The sequence below is a fragment of the Suncus etruscus genome, chromosome 20, assembly GCF_024139225.1.
Source record: "Suncus etruscus isolate mSunEtr1 chromosome 20, mSunEtr1.pri.cur, whole genome shotgun sequence".
Classification (NCBI taxonomy): domain Eukaryota; kingdom Metazoa; phylum Chordata; class Mammalia; order Eulipotyphla; family Soricidae; genus Suncus; species Suncus etruscus.
Window position 1 is genome coordinate 2,253,174 of NC_064867.1, and position 17,799 is coordinate 2,270,972.

The 17,799-nt window shown below is 43.8% G+C and overlaps 1 protein-coding gene across 1 annotated transcript in view; it reads right to left on the reverse strand.

Annotated features, from left to right (window-relative positions):
* Positions 1–17,799, reverse strand: part of EXOG (exo/endonuclease G) — a 31,625-nt gene that overhangs the window by 2,402 nt on the left and 11,424 nt on the right. The window contains exons 4-5 of the mRNA XM_049766430.1: positions 12,258–12,334; positions 9,166–9,280 (exon numbers count right to left, since the gene is read on the reverse strand). Of these exons, the coding sequence (XP_049622387.1) occupies positions 9,166–9,280; positions 12,258–12,334 (192 nt within the window). The remainder of the gene's footprint in view (positions 1–9,165; positions 9,281–12,257; positions 12,335–17,799) is intronic.

Consider the following 17,799-nt stretch of genomic DNA (forward strand, 5'->3'; position numbering starts at 1 on the left):
AGACAGTCCCTAAATATGCTATCAAACCTAAATGCTATCTGGAAACATGTTGACACAACAAATAAGCCAGAGCCGGGTCAGAAAACCACTTGCTTGCCACTACTGGCTGGCTGTCGTCATGAAATAACTGCATTATGAAACCTTTTCAAATTCCCTTCCAAACTGGCTTGAAAGCCGTATCTGTTTTCTGAAAGAAAAAAAAAAAAACCCGAGCATCCGTTTCTTTAATGGCCTGCCAGTAAGATGAGCCCATCCAGAAGAGCATGTTGAAGGTGCTGCACGCCACGCCATGGAGGAGCAGCATTCCTACTGCAGGGGGGGCCTGCAGGAAGCCCCAGGCAGAGCTACAAAGGATCCTTTCCTCTTTTCCCAGGCTCCGTCCTGCACGGCACCAGAGCTCAGAACTCCACAGCCTCCAGCTGCCTGGAAGACACAGGGGTTGTGTTGCTACCAGCTTTCGTGCTACAAGAAGTCCCAAGCCCAGGAAAGTCATCCATGGCCTATCTTTGATGCTAGAAGAAGTGACTGGCTGTGGGCAGTTCAGGCCACAGTTTAGGAAGCTGGCCAAAGCTCAGGCACAGAATGCCCACTTCGGTCCTACCCAGTCAGTCAGTCATCTGCGCAGCTGGGGAGAAGAACCATGTCAGGGTCCCAGATCACGACTGTGGCACTCATTCAACCCTGCAGCTCCGAAATCCTGTGCCTGGGAGTGGTGGGAAAGTGAAAGGAAGAAGCTTTGGCATTAATGTAGCAGGTCTCCGCTCTCAAGAAGCTTCCTGGCAAAAGGCGTCAAGACCTCCGATAGCTGTGTCTATAGAAAGAATGTGATGAGACGGCAGCTAAGAGTGCAGGGTCAGCACCAAGATGGTACACCAACTTAGGAACCAGGTAGGTCAGGGACCAGAGCTGAGGGCAGGTAGCTAGCTACGGCTGAGCCCAATGGCACAAGTTGTGTTCCAAGAGGAAAATGGGGAGTCCACAGTAAGCAAACTCTTGGTGCCACCTAGTGGGAAACCTTCATTATTGCAGTACAGCACTCAGGCCTATGATGTGGAGCCCCGGCGCTAGTTTCTCCTCTCGTGAACTCTGGACAAAATGTCATTTTCTAAAATAACTGATCAGGGATGTGTGTGTGTGTGTGTGTGTGTGTGTGTGTGTGTGTGTGTGTGTGTGTGTGTGTGTGTGTGTGTGTGTGTGTGTGTGTGTGTGTGTGTGTGTGTGTTCATTTTCTAAAATAACTGATCAGAGATGTGTCTGTATGTGTGTATGACTGATCAGGGATGTGTGTGCGTATATGTGTGTATGTGTGTGTGTGTGTGTGTGTGTGTGTTCATTTTCTAAAATAACTGATCAGAGATGTGTCTGTATGTGTGTATGACTGATCAGGGATGTGTGTGCGTATATGTGTGTATGTGTGTGTGTGTGTGTGTGTGTGTGTATTCATTTTCTAAAATAACTGATCAGGGATGTGTGTGTCTGTGTGTATGACTGATCAGGGATGTGTGTGTGTGTGTTGCCAGGTCGTGTATATGGCGTCTGTATGCACGCATCACCCGCATCTCTCCTTTTAAAATGTACTTTCGTGTCTTCCTATTTTCATGTTTTGGAACTCATATTTCAGTTTTTGGAACTCTGCCTTTGGAGAAGCCTGTATTCTGTTTTCTCTTGAGCGTTCCTCTCTCCCTTTTTCTTATCCTTTCCTTCCCCTTCCTTAGAACCTCAAAGAAAAACCTGTTTTTACTTTAAAAATTAAATAGGGGCCAGAGCAGTGGCCAAGCTGAAAGGCATCTGCCTTGCAAGTGCTAGCTAGCCTAGGATGGACTGCGGTTCGATCCCCCAGTGTCCATATGGTCCCCAAGCCAGGAACGATTTCTGAGTGCATAGCCAGGAGTAACCCCTGAGCGTCAATGGCTGTGGCTCCCCACCAAAAATTAATTTAATAAAATAACTGGTCATGGCCATTTTCTACCAACAGGATTCTAACTAATTTCCCCAAATTCTGGCCCAAAAGAAAAGGGTTTGACATGCTAAGATTCACAGGTAAGAAAAAAAATTTTTTTCCAAAAATATTTAGAGCTATCTTCTTTGCAGATAACTCGAGCAACAGAAAATATTCAGAAAATGTTTCTAGGGGGCAGAGCGATAGCAATAGCTCAGTGATAGGGCATTTATTTGCCTTGCATGGACCCACGCACGACTAACCCTGGTTCGATCCCTGGCATTCCATATGGTCCCTGAGCCTGGTAGGAGTGATTTCTGAATGCAGAGCCAGGAATAATCCCTAAATGATGCGTGGTGTGGCCGAAAAACAACAAAAGAAAAGAAAGAAAATGTTTCTAGAAACAAAAAGGAAGAATGATTCAGTGGACAGAAGTCCCATCAACCCAGTGAAGCTCTGGCGGCACCACTGAGTCCCTCGTGGCACTCAGCTCTCAGAACATTCATGAAGGCACAGGACAGGCTTGTTCAAAAATTGTTTTCCTGTTTTGTTTTGTTTTTATGAGAAGGATACACCGGCCGTGCTAAGGGCTTACTCCTGGTTTTTCTCAGGGGACCACACAATGTACCAAGAATCAACTCTGGGTTAGCTGATTGCAAGGCAAGCCCTTTACCTGTTGTACTCTCTTTCCAACCCCCAATTTTTTTAACCTGCAAAACTTTTATCTTTTTTTACAGTGATGTATTCAAAAGATGGGGGTGCAATGCATTTGATATAAAAAAAAATGTTACAGAGAAATTAAGAAAACTTGAAATCAAGCCAGATTACACCAGTGAAAGAGGACAAGAGGGTTTTAGAATGCAAGCCGAACAAAAACGATGCATAAAGCAGACATTCCAAAATGTACCTGCCCTTCCACCTATTTAAGTCTATTTAAGTAGCAAGCAGAAAGTGTTCTGCCCCCTCATTCCAGCACCTTCCAGGAGGTTATTTGACCCCCTCTGGCAAGCACTGCCCTAAACAAAGAGCTCCTGGGCTTAACACGAATCAAGTCTTCAGAAATCAACAGCAACTCTCTTTGTATAAAATTTAGATAGAAAGGTACTTTACAAAGGAAATTCTTGCTGATGTGAAATCACAGAAAGCACAGAAATCTGTCAAAAACCAGAAATCAACTGGGAGTGACTAAAACATACACACACGAGAGGGGGAAATGTGGGGGAGGCAGAGGGAGAACATAAAAATCAAATGTTGGGCCAGAATGATATCACAGTGGTAGGTAGGGTGTCAGGACAGACCTGGGTGCGATTCCTGGCATCCCATATGGTCACTGGAGCCTGGCAGGAGCGATTTCTGCGCACAGAGCCAGGAATAACCCTTTTGCAATGCCAGGTATGGCCCCCAAAACAAACAAACAAACAAACAAACAAACAAAAAATCAAATCCAGGGGCCGAAGCCATGGCGCAAGCGGTAGGGCATTTGCCTTACACACGCTAACCTGATGGACCACGGTTCGATCCCCCATTGTCCCATATGGTCCCCCAAGCCAGGAGCGATTTCTGAGCGCATAGCCAGGAGTAACCCCTGAGCCTCACTGGGTGTGGCCCACACACACACCCCCAAGCCCAAATCAAATGTAGCTAGCACGAAGCTGGAGAGTTCAGCAGGTAGGATGCTTACCTTGCTGACCCAAGTTCAATCTTTAGCACCTTACAGTCCCGAGCACTGACAGGGTAATTCCTGAGAGTGCAGAACCAGCAGTAATCCCTGAATACTGCCAATTGTGCCCCCTCCCCAGCAAAAAAAAAAAAAAAAAAAATCAAATGTAGCTTTGAACCTCATTTTGTTCAAAACATACTTTACTGCCCGCAGGCCTGAGCTTGCTCCTTCATCCCAGGGAGAAAAGTGACAATCCGCTTCCCTCCACCCGCCCCGTCCAACTGAGCTGGGTCTCCCTACTGACGTGGTGCCAGGAGAGATGGCATCACACAGTGATCAGGCCAAGGCTGCCATTTGTCGGGCCACTCACGAGCTTACCCACTCCCAAGCCCGATGCCAAGTTAGTAGAAGAACCAAGAGTATGACCAATGAGGAATCCAGGCCTGACTGGAAAGAGGAAGAAAGAAAAGTGAGGGGTCACAGCGAGAGAGAAGCTGACAGAAAGGTGGCTGGCTCAGGGGGTTTTTTCGAGAGCACCTGTTGGTGCCAGCCCTCCTTAGAAGGGAGACAGGACCTCTCCTCTCATGGGAGCTCCAGCAAGGTACAGGGTGGCAGAAATTCTGCCCAGTGACAGGAGAATAAGTGCCGCCTTCCTGGGATGACAATTCTCCTTAGAGATTTAACCAGCGACATCATTTTGCTTTTCAATGAAAACAAAGACACAGAAATAAAACTATTTCCTAAGAGGAAGAAGCAAAGAAGTTTCAAAAGAAGCAACTCTGACCACTGCGGACAGAGAGGGTGCCTCAAGACTCCCAAGGGGGGCAGAACATCATTCCATGGGATGGAGCACTGTTTTTTGCTGGTCCTGGGCCCAGAGTTAGGACCCCAGGAGCACCGGGATCTTTCTCATGCAAGGCCCGAGAAACACTGCAGCCCTCTACCCTGGCTGGAAAGCATCAGCCTGGCCAAGCTCCCTGAACACTGGCTGGGCCCTCCCCCACACCACGAAAAGCCCCTGGCTCCAGCCAGTGGCAACTGGAGAACCCGTTTTCCTTTTTTCCTCCTCTAGGATTGTGGCAGTCTGGAATGCCCCACTGGACAAAGAATACAGACTAGCAGGGACTTCTCACGTTACCACAACCACAGAGACGTAAAATATGAGCAGCTCAGTTTCTTGTCAGGCCATATTCTTCAGGTTGTTTCACTTATCTGGACTCTATCTCTTCTTGTAACAGGACATCCAAGAAAGCACTCGGATGACCTCGGCTATAATAAAGGGATGATTCTGATTAGAGCTGCCAGGTGACTCTGTCTGATCACATCACTGCCTCTCACCTTCCCATGTTCTCTCGGGTCCTCAGATGCTATGATCCTTGCCCACACCTTCTCACAGAAATGTCTGTGTCGTGAGAAGAGTCCTCTCTGCTTGAACCATTTCTACTCTAACGTGTGCATGCTAGCACATGTCACTTGGAATCATTCCCACTGTACCACCTTTCACCTCTTCTAAGTTTCTAGACCTGAAGAGTCCAGCGGCCCCTTACCGTGGACTCCTGACAGCTTCAAGGAATACAACTGCGAATGAGTGCAGTTAGCATGCAAGTCTGATGAGGTCATAACTCATCCATCCCTTTAGGCCGCTAGTTATGTGGTTTGACTTCACCCCTCACTCCCTCAGTTCCCAAGCCTGCAGTGGGTGTCTATGGCCTTCCAGTTCAGAGGGCCACAATTTAGCAGCTTCATTTACTCCACCCTATACATGTACACACTTCATGCCCTACATATGAAACTCAGTATTACATTTGTTTCCATCAGTAACCTCTTTCTCAAACAAGGTTCAGAGTATTAGTGCCGATAATCAATAAACAATAAATGGCCAAGTCTAAAAGAACCCCACAAATGCTGTCCAGGCATTCTGTATTGCCACATATCATCATTACAAGATGCTCCCATGGAACTCATAGTTCAAATATGTATTCCTTGACAGAAACAGACCAGTCTTAAGGGATTGGCAATACTATATCATTCCCTTATTAAGCATTATTAAAGGATAGTACGGGGGGTGAGGGGGTTTGTTTATTTGTTTGTTTTGGATTTTGGGCCACACCCAGCGGTGCTCAGGGGTTACTCCTAGCTCTGTGCTCAAAAATCACGCCTGGCAAGCTCAGAGGACCATGTGGGATGCCAGGGATCAAACCAGGGCTGGTCCCGGGTCGGCCGCATGCAAGGCAAACGCCCTACTGCTGAGCCCCAGGTACTAGTTTTTAACCACAATTATTTTCTTATGAAACGCTGAAATGTTTAGCAGGACATTCAAGGCATCTGTCACCTGATCCAACCTCCCATCTTGGTTTCTTTCCCTGACTCTCTTCTTGCAGTACACAACTGACCTTTTCCTGTCACTTCTCCTTTCCCACGAGCACCAATAGGAGTGACCCAAAAATGGCTCCTACTTTCCCTGATAATCCCATCCAACTTAAATACAATATACTTTTCACTACAACATTTAGCCAACACATAGTTAAAATAAAATTGTAACAAAATAACTATTTCATGCAGAGTTCTTAACTACTGGTTAACTCCTACTTTTTTTTTTGGGGGGGGGGGGCCACACCAGGCGTTGCTCAGTGGTTACTCCTGGCTGTCTGCTCAGAAATAGCTCCTGGCAGGCACGAGGGACCATATGGGACACCGGGATTCGAACCAACCACCTTTGGTTCTGGATCAGCTGCTTGCAAGGCAAACGCCGCTGTGCTATCTCTCCGGGCCCTAATTCCTACTTTTAAACTTGGTGTAAACTTTTCTTCCATGAAACAAAGTAGCAAAAAAAAAGAAGAAGAAAGAAGAAAGAAGAAAGAAGAAGGAGGAGGAGGAGGAGGAGGAGGAAGAAGAAGAAGGAGGAGGAGGAGGAAGAGGAGGAGGAGGAGGAGGAAGAAGAGGAGGAGGAGGAGGAGGAGGAAGAGGAGGAGGAGGAGGAGGAGGAGGAGGAGGAGGAGGAGGAGGAGGAGGAAAAGGAAAAAACCATATAAATTTGTCAAGTTTGTGAGCAATAAATAACTACCTAAAACTCATTGAAAAGACTGGGATGGGGCCGGGTAGGTGGCGCTGGAGGTAAGGTGTCTGCCTTGCAGGCGCTAGCCAAGGAAGGACCGCGGTTCGATCCCCCGGCGTCCCATATGGTCCCCCCAAGCCAGGGGCGATTTCTGAGCACATAGCCAGGACTAACCCCTGAGCGTCAAACGGGTGTGGCCCAAAAACCAAAAAAAAAAAAAAAAAAAGAAAAAACTGGGATGTAGAGGACCAGAGAGATAGCATGGAGGTAGGGCATTTGCCTTGCATGCAGAAGGATGATGGTTCGAATCCCAGCATCCCATATGGTCCCCCGAGCCTGCCAGGAGCAATTTCTGAGCACAGAGCCAGAAGTAACCCAAGTACTGCCAAGTGTAGTCCAAAAACAAAATAACAACAACAACAAAAAAAATAGTGTGTGTTAGGCCCGGGTAGAGTACAGAGGGAAGGGGTTTGCCTTGCAAACCTGGTTGACCCAGGTTGAATTCCCAACATCCCAGATGGTCCCAAGGCCACCAGCAGTGATTCCTGAGTGCAGAAACAGGAGTAAGTCCTGAGCATTGCAGAGAGGAGAGAGGGAAAGAAGGAGAGAGGGAGAGAGGAAGAGAGAGGGAGAAAGAAAGAGAGAGAGAGAGAGAGAGTGTGTAACTATCTATTTTTGTTAAAAAATCATAACAAAGGGAACTTCAAGTTATTTTTCTTCTTCTGATATTATAAAGAACATTAAAGTGTTAAGTAGGAAGGTCAGGAGAGAACTAATCTGCCTAGCATGGAACTCCTTTGTCAGGCTATACTCCTGGAAGCATCAGTGGGAGGGAATGCTACCGTGAGGTTGGGGTCCCACTATGAACCCTCAGACGATCTGGACAGGCTGACAATGAGCTGTGCACACTGGACAGCAAATACATGCAAGTTTTCTTTTCCTGAACTATTTATTTCTGGGTCATTTAACTGGCATTTGTTTCCTCAATACCTACTCCTAGAACACTGCTATGATTTCCGCCCAAAGTTACTTCTCTTGGACTCCACTGAGAATTCTCTGATGCCCCTTTCACTTAGCACTCGTCTCACAATATATCAACTCGGCTCTGCGCTCGGCAGACTCCGCAGTCTTGTCCACCCAGTCTTTGAAAACTCCTCTGGCCAAATCTGGCCTCAGCATTTCCCCACAACTTGAGAAGATTAAAGCACCCACACCACTCGTTTTCAGTCTGCAGATTATCTTGCACAGAAAAACAACATTTTTTAAAATTCCAAACTCGAAAGATAAAAAACAACTTTCCTCCCAGTACACAACTCGCTGCACTCTACGTATTATTTTGAAGTTCTCCTTTTTATTCACCAAAAGGTTATTAACTCCATGATAATTCTTTCCTGTATTGTCCTCTCATTCCTCACTCCAACAGCCTGGCGTTTAGCACCAGGTTTCTTTGCAATGAACTACGGCAGTGAGGCCTCACTCCTCTCCTTCCGCTCACTCTCCTTCGAATACCCTTCTTCCAGATCTCCCACTCAGCACAGCTCTGCCAGAACACTCTATGAAACCTGAATTAAGTCACCGGTCACCTATTTCTCCATATCTAAAATGCCTTCATGGAGGAGAGTCTATTACCTGATTCCTATCCTACTGTAGACATCCTTTTCCCCCTTGAGTCACCCATACTCTTTTAAGGTAAGCTTTGGTTTTTATGAACAATACCAGAATAGGGTCAGAGAAATAGCACTGGGGTTAAGATATGTGACAGACCCAGTTCAATTCCTGGCATCATATACAGTCAGAAGAGGTCCAGAGAGAGAGAATACAGGTTTGAAGACGTATGGTGGATCCTAGTTCAATCCATGACACCATATATGGTCCCCCAAGCACCACCAGAAAGCCCTGAGCATTCCTGGTGGGAACCAAAAATAAAACAAATGGATCCCATAACAAAACTATTAAGCAGAATTGTGTGTACTCATATTCTGGAATTTCCACACTAGCCTTCTACAGTTTACTCTCCTTCACTTTCAAAAACTAATTCCAAACTCTCTGTTAATCTTCCCTGGCCCACAACAATTGTTAGCCAATCCAACAGAGAGACCACTTCACCCACATTATGTTTCCATATTATAGTCTATCAGTGAATATAAATGATGTTACATCTATTTCCCCTTGTGACCCAAAGGGATGCTCTTCAATCCATCATGAATTGTATCTTCTATCTATAGCTGTCATTCCAACAGTAATGGTAGTTAAGAAGTAATAAGCAATGGTGGTTAAGTGAAGCCTAAAAATGGAATTCTTGAGGCCAGAGCAATATTACAGCATGCAGCTGACCCGGTTTGGATCCTCAGCTTCCCATATGGCCCAGCAAGCACTGCCAGAAGTAATTTCTGAGTGCAGAGCCAGGAATAAACCCTGAACATTGCTGGGTATGACTCCAACCACACCCTCCTCCCACCCAAAATAAAGAATACCAATCGACATCATCGTGTCCCACAAACACAGTCCTACCTGATAGCTGACTGTTTTCTTGCCATCATTACCAGTCTTTGGTAAAGTTAATGGTCCAGATACTATCCAAACGTCTTCAAACCTCTCTGTTAGCTCTCGGCAGTACATTTCTATTCTGAAAAATAAAGTGTAAGCAATCCATAATGGTCTCAGGCCTAAAAGTAGAAAAGCAAACTCTATCAAAGAAATATGGAATCTGAGAAATCAATGTAAACAAAAAATCAAACACCATTACAATCAGATAAACAACAATTTCCCCAGCTTAGTGTACAGAAAACTGAAAACTATCACACTGAAACTGTTGTTCTTATTCTTCTATAACCAATATTCTTAGCCTTTTTGAAAAATTATATAGATCACATATAATTATACATTGACACATTGATATGTTCTTCTTTTTACCTGGAAATTCCTGATCTAGGACAATTAAAGACATTCTTTGAAGGGAGGTCTGAAAGTGTCGGGTCAAACCCTACAGTGCTCAAGGTTACTGGCTCAATGCTCACAAATCATTCAGGCAGTGCTCAGGGGGCCAGACTAGGGGTTGCAAGTAAAGCCACACAATGTATTTTTTCTTTCATTTAACATTACATTAATGCCTTGGGATAGATATGCAGAGCCAGAAAACTTCACAAGTTATTTTAGTAGTGCTGGATTATAGTCAAAGCTGATCTTTTAAATTATAATATGCCAATTTATTCTTGAAAAGTTATAAATATGAGAACAAATTCACAAAATTGACACCACCAGGATTTGGGGGGGTAAACCACACTCAATGACACTCAAAGATTGCTCCTGGCTATGTGCTCAGAAATCGCTACTGACTTGGGGGACCATATGGGATGCCAGGGATAAAACCCAGGTCAGTCCTGGGTCAGTCGCATGCAAGGCATAATGCCCTAACACTGTGCTATCACTCCGGCCCCTGGGATTTATTTTTAAAAACCTACTTTCCTAATTTATTGGATAAAAAAATGACAAATGGTAGAACTAGAGAGATAGCAAAGGGTCTGTGGCTTGCACACATCTGACAGGATTTGATACGTACCACACATATGTTCCCCCAAGCCCTGCCAAGACTGACCTTGACAACAAAGTCGCAGTAAACCCTTTTACTCTAAAATATAAATGCAAATGGAGACAGAGAGATAGCACAGCAGGTAAGGTACTTACTTTGCACATTGCCAACCTGTATTCAATCCCCAGCATTCATATAACAACCCCCACCCCGAACCTTGCCAGGATTGGTCCCGAGCACAGAGCCAGGAGTGCCTCCCTCCACTCCCACACCCACAAAACACATACAGAAATATTGCTGAATAAAATATCTGCTTAAAACAATGAGCAGCAGGGCCCGGAGAGATAGCACAGCGGTGTTTGCCTTGCAAGCAGCCGATCCAGGACCAAAGGTGGTTGGTTCGAATCCCGGTGTCCCATATGGTCCCCCATGCCTGCCAGGAGCTATTTCTGAGCAGAGAACCAGGAGTAACCCCTGAGCACCGCCGGGTGTGGCCCAAAAAAAAAAAAAAAAAACAATGAGCAGATAATACAAACAAGGCTGTGATACCTGACTTTGTTTTCTTTTCTTTACGGTCTCAATTTAAACTAAGTATCATTTGGAAAATACATAATCAGCCTGAAACAACTGTAAACAGCACTAGTTTTAGATGCATAAAGAGCCTTAGCAAAACTGGTCAAACGTGTTCTAGAATATGGCTGGAGATTGTTAGAGGGGTTAAGGTACTAGCTGCACAAGAAGGGACTCAGCTCAATGCCTGAACCGCCAATGTTCCCCCAAATACCACCAGGGGTCATTCCTGAGTACAGAGCCAGGAATAGGCTCTTAAGTACTGCAGATGTGGCCCAAACCCTCTAGCAGGGGTCCTCAAACTTTTTAAACAGGGGACCAGTTCACTGTCCCTCAGACCATTGAAAGGTCTGACTCTAGTAAAAAAAAAATAACTTATGAACGAATTCTTATGCACACTGCATATATCTTATTTTGCAATGAAGAAACAAAACAGATACAAATACAATATGTGGCCCGCGGGCCATAGTTTGAGGACCACTGCTACAGCCTCCAAATTAAGTGTCAAAAAATAGAAGTATAGGGGCTGGAGCAATAGTGCAGCAGTAGGGCATTTGCCTTGCACGTGGCCCATCCAGGACAGACCTGGGTTCGATCCCTGGCATCCCATATGGCCTCTGAGCCAGGAGAGATTTCTGAGCGCATAGGCAGGAACAACCCCTGAGTGTCACCGGGTGTAGCCCAAAAACCAAAAAAAAAAAAAAGAAGTATAAATGTCAGTTACTATCAAAACTTGATCCACACATATTCATATCTGGGGCCAGAGTAATAGTACATCAAGTGAGGTGTTTGACTTGCACGCAGCCAATCTGGCTTTAATCCCCAGTACACAATATGTCCCCCAGAGCCAGACAGGAATAACCTCTGAGCACAGCTGCGTGTGGCCCAAAAAACAGATGCTTATATGTACCAGAGTTTTCTATTAAGAAGTCTCTGGAACTTTCTAAGTCCATGTAGATTAAAAAAATAATGTCCTTGGGGCTGATGAGGTGGCGCTAGAGGTAAGGTGTCTGCCTTGCAAGCGCTAGCCAAGGAAGGACCACAGTTCGATCCCCCAGCGTCCCATATGGTCACCCCAAGCCAGGGGCAATTTCTGAGCGCTTAGCCAGGAGTAACCCCTGAGCATCAAACGGGTGTGGCCCCAAAAATAAAAAAATATGTCCTCTAGGCATATTAAAAAATATTTCGCTATCCCACTTATTAAGAGAAATAATATTTCTTATTATGAAGTAGTTTCTTCCAAACTCTGACTTCAGATCAGTAGTCAACAAGATCAATGGATGAATGAGAGAGCATGTCCTGAAGACTATGTTCCTAAACTATATTCTTAAACTATATTCCTAAACCAGAAAGAAGACAAGACCTATGCATCATTCTGTCAGGAAGGCCCACATACTCCCACCTCTAGTATTGACAGTGAAACGATTCGAGACACACTAGCACCTTCTCTTGCCACAGCATTCATCTTCCACAGAACCACCTCTAGAAATCTCTCACCCCTCACCTGTTCCAATAGCCAGCGTTGTTCTCAAAATCCTGAGGCACAATATTAGAAAGGTAAAACGTTTCAGCCATGGCTTTCTGTGAAAAGAAACATAGAGCAACTCACAAAGATTGTCCAAAGCAGGAGTGAAAAGCAGTTCCTTATTTCTGTTATTGCCACGCAATTACAACCCCCACTTTATAGGATTAAAAAAATTCACCATGGGCCCGGAGAGATAGATAGGACAGCGGCATTTGCCTTGCAAGCAGCCGATCCAGGACCATAGGTGGTTGGTTCGAATCCCGTGTCTGCCAGGAGCTACTTCTGAGCAGACAGCCAGGAGTAACCCCTGAGCACCGCCGGGTGTGGCCCAAAAACCAAAAAAAAAAAAAAAATTCACCACTATTCCAGAAAAGCTCAATGAAGATCATTCAAAATAATGGGCAGGCGTGGTCAATAGTACAGTGGGACAGAACTTGTCCTACATGTACCTGACTAGGGTTCCATCCCTAATCCGGGCATAATCCTTTATGGTTCTGTAAACCCCACCAGAGTGATCCGGAGTGCAAAACCAGGAGTAAGACCTACGCACCACCAGGTGTGGCTCAAAATTAAAAATTAAAAAAAAAAGGCATCCCTTTTAAAAGAAAAAAGTCATGGGCTGGACTGGAGAGACAGTACAGAGGACAGGGCACTAGCCTTGTACACAGCCAATCTAGGCTCAATCTCCGGCATCCCATATGGTCTCCTGAGCACTGCCAGGAGCAGTTCTCAAGTGCTGAGCTAGAAGCAAGCCCTGAGTACCACCAAAACAAATAATTTAAAAATAAAAGTAGTTAAATGAAAAGTGTGGTGTACTAGGCTTTATTTATTTATAAAATTCCAACCTGAACTGTAGATTCTAAGAACTAAGTTTTCAAGACAAAAGTAAAGGGTAAGTTCTGATTTTATGCCTCCAGCAAAAAGTATCCCAATAAAGGTCAACTCCTAGGGATTTTATGTAGAAACTTATTAGTTCCAAATAGCAAAGAAATTCCTTGTCACTTAGAATTTCTTTTGATTTTTAACTTTATATATTTATTAATTGATTGACTGGCTGTTGGGCCACTCCCGGCAGTGCTCAGGAGTTATTCCTGGCTCTGCACTCATAAATCATCCCTTGCAGGACTGAAAGAAATGCAGTGAACGAGGGCCTATGGTTAAGTGTAAAACAAATGACCAGAGAGTGGATAGAAATTCTAAGTAATGGGCTGGAGAAATAGCTCAGTGGTAGGGCATTTGCCTTGCATGCTGCTGATCCTGGAGGGACCTGGTTTGGTTCCCAGCATCCCGTACGGTCCCCTAGCCTGTCAGGGATGATTTCTGAGTGCAGAGCCAGGAGTAATCCCTGATCACACCCAGTATGACTAATCAATAAATAAATAAAGTTTAAAAAATTCATTTGCGGGCCTGGAGAGATAGCACAGCGGCGTTTGCCTTGCAAGCAGCCGATCCAGGACCAAAAGTGATTGGTTTGAATCCCGGTGTCCCATATGGTCCCCCGTGCCTGCCAGGAGCTATTTCTGAGCAGACAGCCAGGAGGAACCCCTGAGCACCGCCGGGTGTGACCCAAAAACCAAAAAAAAAAAAAAAAAAATTCATTTGCAACTGAACCCAACACCTGAATAGTCAGAACAAACAGACTCAGAACCAAAGGCTAGAGGAAAATCATCCAAGCAAACAACAACCTTAAAAAAGCTGGAGTGGCCATACTAATATCAGATGACACAAACTTTATACTCAGAAAAGTTGTAAGGGACAAAGATGGACATTTTTTACTAATCAAGGGATATGTACTGCAGGAAAAAATCCCTCTCCTAAACATATATGCACCCAATGAGGGACGAGCAACGTATTTAATACAATTGTTGACAAATCTGAAAAAGGATATCAATAATAACACAATAATTGTGGGAGACCTCAACACAGGCTCGTCAACACTTGACAGGTCAACCAGATTGAAACCCAACAAATATATACTAGACCTGAAAAGAGAAATGGAAGAAAGAGGCCTAGTAGATATATATAGGACACTCCACCCCAAAAAACCTGGATACACATTCTTTTCCAACGTACATGGGTCATTCTCCAGGATAGACCACATGCTGGCACATAAAACAAACCTACATAAAATCAAGAGGATAGAAATTTTGCAGGCTACCTTTGCTGACCACAAGGCTCTGAAGTTAGATGTGAACTACAAAGGGACACACAAGAAAAACTTTAACAGCTGGAAATTAAACAGTCTACTACTGAACAACTAATGGGTCCGAGATGAAATCAAAGAGGAAATCAAAATTTTCCTGGAAACAAATGACAATGAAAACACAAACAATCAGAACCTATGGGATACAGCAAAAGCGGTACTGAGAAGAAAATTTATAGCTTTGCAAGCAAACATCAGGAAAGAAGAAGGGGCATACCTGAACAGCTTAATGACACAGCTTGTAAAATTAGAAAATGATCAACAAAAGGAACCAAAAGTAGGAAGACAGCCAAGCCAGGGCAATTTCTGAGCACTTAGCCAGGAGTAACCCCTGAGCATCAAACGGGTGTGGCCCAAAAAAACCAAAAAAAAAACAAAAATAAAATAAAAAGGAAGACAGAAGGAAATAACAAAGCTGAGAACAGAAATCAATGAATCAATGAAGTAGAAACCCAAAAAACAAACCGAAAGATCAACGAAAGCAGAAGTTGGTTCTTTGAAAAATTAAATAAGATTGATAGACCACTGACAAAACTCACAAAGAAAGAGAGGGAGAGAAACTTGATAACGCGTATTAGAAATGAAAAGGGGGACAAGCCAGGAGTGACTTCTGAGCACATAGCCAGGAGTAACCCCTGAGCATTACCGGATGTGGCCCAAAAACCAAAAAAAAAAAAAAGAAAAGGGGGAGGCTACTACAGATACTGCAGAGATTCAAAGGGTATTCAGAGACTTTGAGAAACTCTATGCCACTAAATATGAGAACCTGGAAGAAATGGATAAATTTTTAAACTCATATAACCTTCCACAGTTGAATAAAGAAGATGTAGCATATCTAAACACCCCCATCACTATTGAGGAAATTAAAACTGTAATCAAAAATTTGCCCAAAAACAAAAGCCCAGGCCCTGATGGATTCACAAATGAATTCTTTCAAACCTTTCAAGAAGAACTACTACGAATCCTGGCCAGGCTCTTTCATGAAATTGAAAAAACAGGAACACTTCCAAATAGCTTTTATGAAGCCAACATCACTAATACCAAAATCAGATAAAGATGGTGCCAAAAAAAGAAAATTACAGACCAATATCCCTGATGAACAAAGATGCAAAGATCCTCAAAAAAAATTCTGGCGGGCCCGGAGAGATAGCACAGTGGCGTTTGCCTTGCAAGCAGCCCATCCAGGACCAAAGGTGGTTGGTTCGAATCCCGGTTTTCCCATAAGGTCCCCCGTGCCTGCCAGGAGTTATTTCTGAGCAGACAGCCAGGAGTAACCCCTGAGTACCGCCGGGTGTGGCCCAAAAACCAAAAAAAAAAAAAAAAAAAAACCTCTGGCAAATAGAATCCAGTGTCTCATCAAGAAGATCATTCACTACAATCAAGTAAGTTTCATCTCAGGAACGCAAGGATGATTTAACAGCCATAAATCTATCAACATAATACACAACATCAACAACAAGAAAAATAAAAATCACATGGTCATATCAATAGACGCAGAGAAAGCACTTGATAAGGTCCAACACCCATTTTTGATGAAAACTCTCAGCAAGATGGGAATGAAAGGAACCTTTCTCAATATAGTTAAGGCCATCTACCACAAGCCAATGGCAAATAGTATCCTCAATGGAGAAAAACTAAAAGCCTTTCCTCTAAACTCTGGTACAAGACAAGGTTGCCCCCTCTCACCACTCCTATTTAACATAGTACTGGAAGTACTTGCTATAGCAATTAGGCAAGAAAAAGATATCAAGGGAATCCAGAAAGGAAAGGAAGAAGTCAATTTCTCACTGTTTGCACATGACATGATACTCTACTTAGAAAACCCTAAAGACTCTACCAAAAAGCTTCTAGAAACAATAGACTCATATAGCAAGGTGGCAGGCTACAAAATTAACACACAGAAATCAATGGCCTTTTTATACATCGGTAATGATAGGGAAAAAATGGACATTAAGAAAACAATCCCATTCACATTAGTGCCACACAAACTCAAATATCTTGGAGTCAACCTGACTAAAGATGTGAAGGATCTATACAAAGAAAACTATAAAACACTGCTCCAAGAAATAAGAGAGGACACGTGGAAATGGAAACACATACCCTGCTCATGGATTAGCAGGATCAACATCATTAAAATGGCAATACTTCCAAAAGCATTGTACAGATTTAACGAGATTCCTCTAACGATACCCATGACATTCTTCAAAGAAGTGGATCAGGCACTTTTGAAATTCATATGGAACAATAAACACCCTAGAATAGCTAAAGCAATCATTGGGAAAAAGAATATGGGAGGAATTACTTTCCCCAACTTTAAACTGTACTACAAAGCAATAGTTATCAAAACAGCATAGTATTGGAATAAAGACAGACCCTCAGATCAGTGGAATAGGCTTGAGTACTCAGTGAATGTTCCCCAGACATACAACCACCTAGTTTTTGATAAAGGAGCAAGAAATCCTAATGGAGCAAGGAAAGCCTCTTCAACAAGTGGTGTTGGCATAACTGGTTAGCCACTTGCAAAAAAGCGAACTCAGACCTCCAGCTAACACCAAGGTAAAACATGAAGGTAACACAAAGGTAAAATCCAAATGGATTAAAGACCTTGATATCAGATCTGAAACTATAAGGTATATAGAACAACACATAGGTAAAACACTCCATGACGTTGAGACTACAGACATCTTTAAGGAGGAAACAGCACTCTCCAAACAAGTGGAAGCAGAGATAAACAGATGGGACTATATTAAGCTGAGAAGCTTCTGCACCTCAAAGGAGATAGTGCCCAGATTACAAAAGCCACCCACTGAGTGAAAAAAATTATTCACCCAATACTCATCAGATAAAGGACTAATATTCAAAATTACAAGGTACTGACAGAATTTTACAAGAAAAAAAACCTAACCCCATCAAAAAATGAGAAGAAATAAACACTGTAAAAGAAGAAATGCAAATGGCCAAAAGGCACATGAAAAGATGCTCCATATCACTAATCGTCAGAGAGATGCAAATCAAAACAACTATGAGGTACTACCTCACGCCACAGAGATTGGCACACATCACGAGAACAGTCAGTGCTGGCCAGGATGTGGAGAGAAAGGAACTCTTTCACTGCTGGTGGGAATGCCGTCTAGTCCAGCCTTGATGGAAAGCGATATGGAGATTCCTCCAAAAACTGGAAATTGAGCTCCCATACGATCCAGCTATACCACTCCTAGGGATATACCCTAGCCTATTAAAACAAAAATACAATTAAAAAAATCCCTTCATTGCAGCGCTATTTACAGTAGCCAGACTCTAGAAACAACCAAGATGCCC